This window comes from Salvia splendens, chromosome 2 (assembly GCF_004379255.2).
Source record: "Salvia splendens isolate huo1 chromosome 2, SspV2, whole genome shotgun sequence".
Lineage (NCBI taxonomy): Eukaryota > Viridiplantae > Streptophyta > Magnoliopsida > Lamiales > Lamiaceae > Salvia > Salvia splendens.
In genome coordinates, this window is record NC_056033.1 from 22,375,740 (window position 1) to 22,378,033 (window position 2,294).

Genomic DNA, 2,294 nt, shown 5'->3' on the forward strand with positions numbered 1-2,294 from the left:
GCTCACGCTGATTAAGAGCACCCTTGAAGCGATCCCCTTACACATCTTCCAAGCCATTGAGCCCACTGCCGGCACCTTAAAACAACTTGATCAACAAATGGCCCGATTCTTTTGGGGATCTACGAGTGAGAGAAAGCGAACCCATTGGATAGGATGGGATCAAATGTGTCGCCCTACCGAGGAAGGAGGTCTCGGGATTCGGAAAACTTTGGAGGTTTTACGTGCTTTCAACATAAAATTATGGTGGCGCTTCCGGGAACAAAACTCCCTTTGGGCAAAATACATGATGGCAAAGTATTGCTCCATCTCCACACCACTTACCTTGAGAACGCCGAGCAGGAGTAGCCCTACATGGAGGAGGCTCTCTAGAGCCTGGACTCTCGCTCAACCGTACATGAGGTGGCTTGTGGGGCAAGGGAATATCTACTTCTGGGATGACATCTGGCTTGGCAACAGCCCACTCAAGGACCTCAGCCTTGATGATAGGGGAATGCCTACCACCCGGGTCTCGGAGTTCATTACAAATGGCACTTGGGATGAACCCAAGCTCCGACTCCTGCACGATCAAGCCGGCATCCCACAGCATATTATTGATCGCATCCTCAGCACCCCGATACTCCAAGACGAATAGGATATCCCGCGGTGGACCCTCTCTGAGCACGGGGAATTCACGGTAGCATCGTCGTGGGACACACTCCGAGGGCGGAACCAGATCGTTCAAGGCCTGGGTTATGTTTGGCAGGCGGGCCTCACTAAGTCAATAGCCATCTTCATCTGGAGGCTTCTTTCCAATCGGGTGCCAGTCGACACAAAACTTCAGTGGCGGGAGATTGAACTTGCCTCCAAGTGCCAATGTTGCCCTCTTCGACCGAATATTGAGTCCCTCCAACACCTCTTCATTCAGGGTTATGGAGCTCGCAGAGTATGGAATGAGTTTGATTCGTGGTTTGATGGGGCGACCCCCCGCCTCTCAATCAATGACACAATCCCAACGAGAATTGAAACTTGGATGCGAAGATGTCACCAATCGAACAAGAAGCACCTTAGCCGAGCCATCCCCTACCTCATCTTGTGGTTCATCTGGGCAGAAAGAAACAGGAGCCGGCACCAAGACACGAGGTTCAATCCGCACAATGTGGTATGGCAGATCCACATGTTCATCCGGAACTCCATGGGCAACGGGAACTTGAAGCCGAAGCATTGGCGAGGGGTCAAACTTAGAATCAACATCCCGCAACAAGTGGAACCAGCTAGGGCGCAGCCGCTAGCCATGGCAATCAAATGGGACCCCCCGGACCACCCTTGGATTAAACTAAACACGGATGGCTCCTTCAATGAAGAGACCAACAAAGCAGGGGGGGAGGAATCATTCGGGACAGCTCGGGCAACATGCTGGTGGCGTTTAGCACGCCCCTTGAAGCACACTTGGCTCTGGAGGCTGAGCTGACGGCCATGATCCATGGGCTGCGCTTAGCCAAGGATCTTGACTTACCAATCTGGATCGAATCAGATGCCGAGCAAGCCATTAATCTGGTCAATGGAGCAGAGTGGGGGCCGGCTCTAGCTCGGCAAGCAGTGGCGCAATTGATCCTGCTCAAGCGCCAACTTAAATTCCGAGCCACCTTCATACACCGGGAGGGGAACAAGGCGGCGGATTTCCTTGCGAGAATGGGCCTAAGGCTTGATAGCGGTCGACAATTGGATCATAATTCTGCACCAAGAGGCCACATGGACTTCGTCCGCTTGGACCGAATGGGTGTTCCAAACATTCGAACCCTAGATGGGGACGGATACTAGAGTCGGTTACTCGGAGATGGAAGATCATAGAGCCTTTGTTTTGTTTAATTGCACTTTTGAAGGGAGTAGGATGGGGTCCGAGCCGTGTGGAGTCGGACCGCTTTCTACTCTTGCCTTTGCTATGGCACACCACTTTCGGGTGTGGCCACGTTCTGTAATCCCCCTTTTTGATATATAGGGATGAGGGACCCACGAACCCTCCACCGTAATGGTGTTTAATTAAAAAAAAAAAGAACTATCCAACGTATGACAAGGAGTTATATGCTTTGGTTAGAGCTTTGGAAACATGGAAGCATTACTTGTGGCCTAGAGAGTTTGTAATTCATACGGATCATGAATCTCTCAAGTACTTGAAAGGTCAAGGTAAGCTTAGCAAGAGACATGTTAAGTGGGTGGAATTCATTGAATCATTTCCCTATGTAATCAAATACAAAAAGGGAAAAGAAAACATTGTGGCTGATGCATTGTCTCGGAGGTACTTGGTTTTGAATTGATTA

The 2,294-nt window shown here is 50.5% G+C and overlaps 1 protein-coding gene across 1 annotated transcript; it reads left to right on the plus strand.

Moving 5' to 3' along the window:
• The first annotated feature begins 1,389 nt into the window (after positions 1-1,389).
• LOC121776346 lies at positions 1,390-1,797 on the plus strand. Its single transcript, XM_042173524.1, has one exon. It carries the CDS (start codon positions 1,390-1,392, stop codon positions 1,795-1,797), a length of 408 nt encoding a protein of 135 aa, XP_042029458.1.
• Positions 1,798-2,294: the final 497 nt, after the last annotated feature.

Bases quoted from the DNA above. Each gene is read 5' to 3' on its own strand.
- LOC121776346 (XM_042173524.1), top strand. From the start codon at position 1,390: ATGCTGGTGGCGTTTAGCACGCCCCTTGAAGCACACTTGGCTCTGGAG.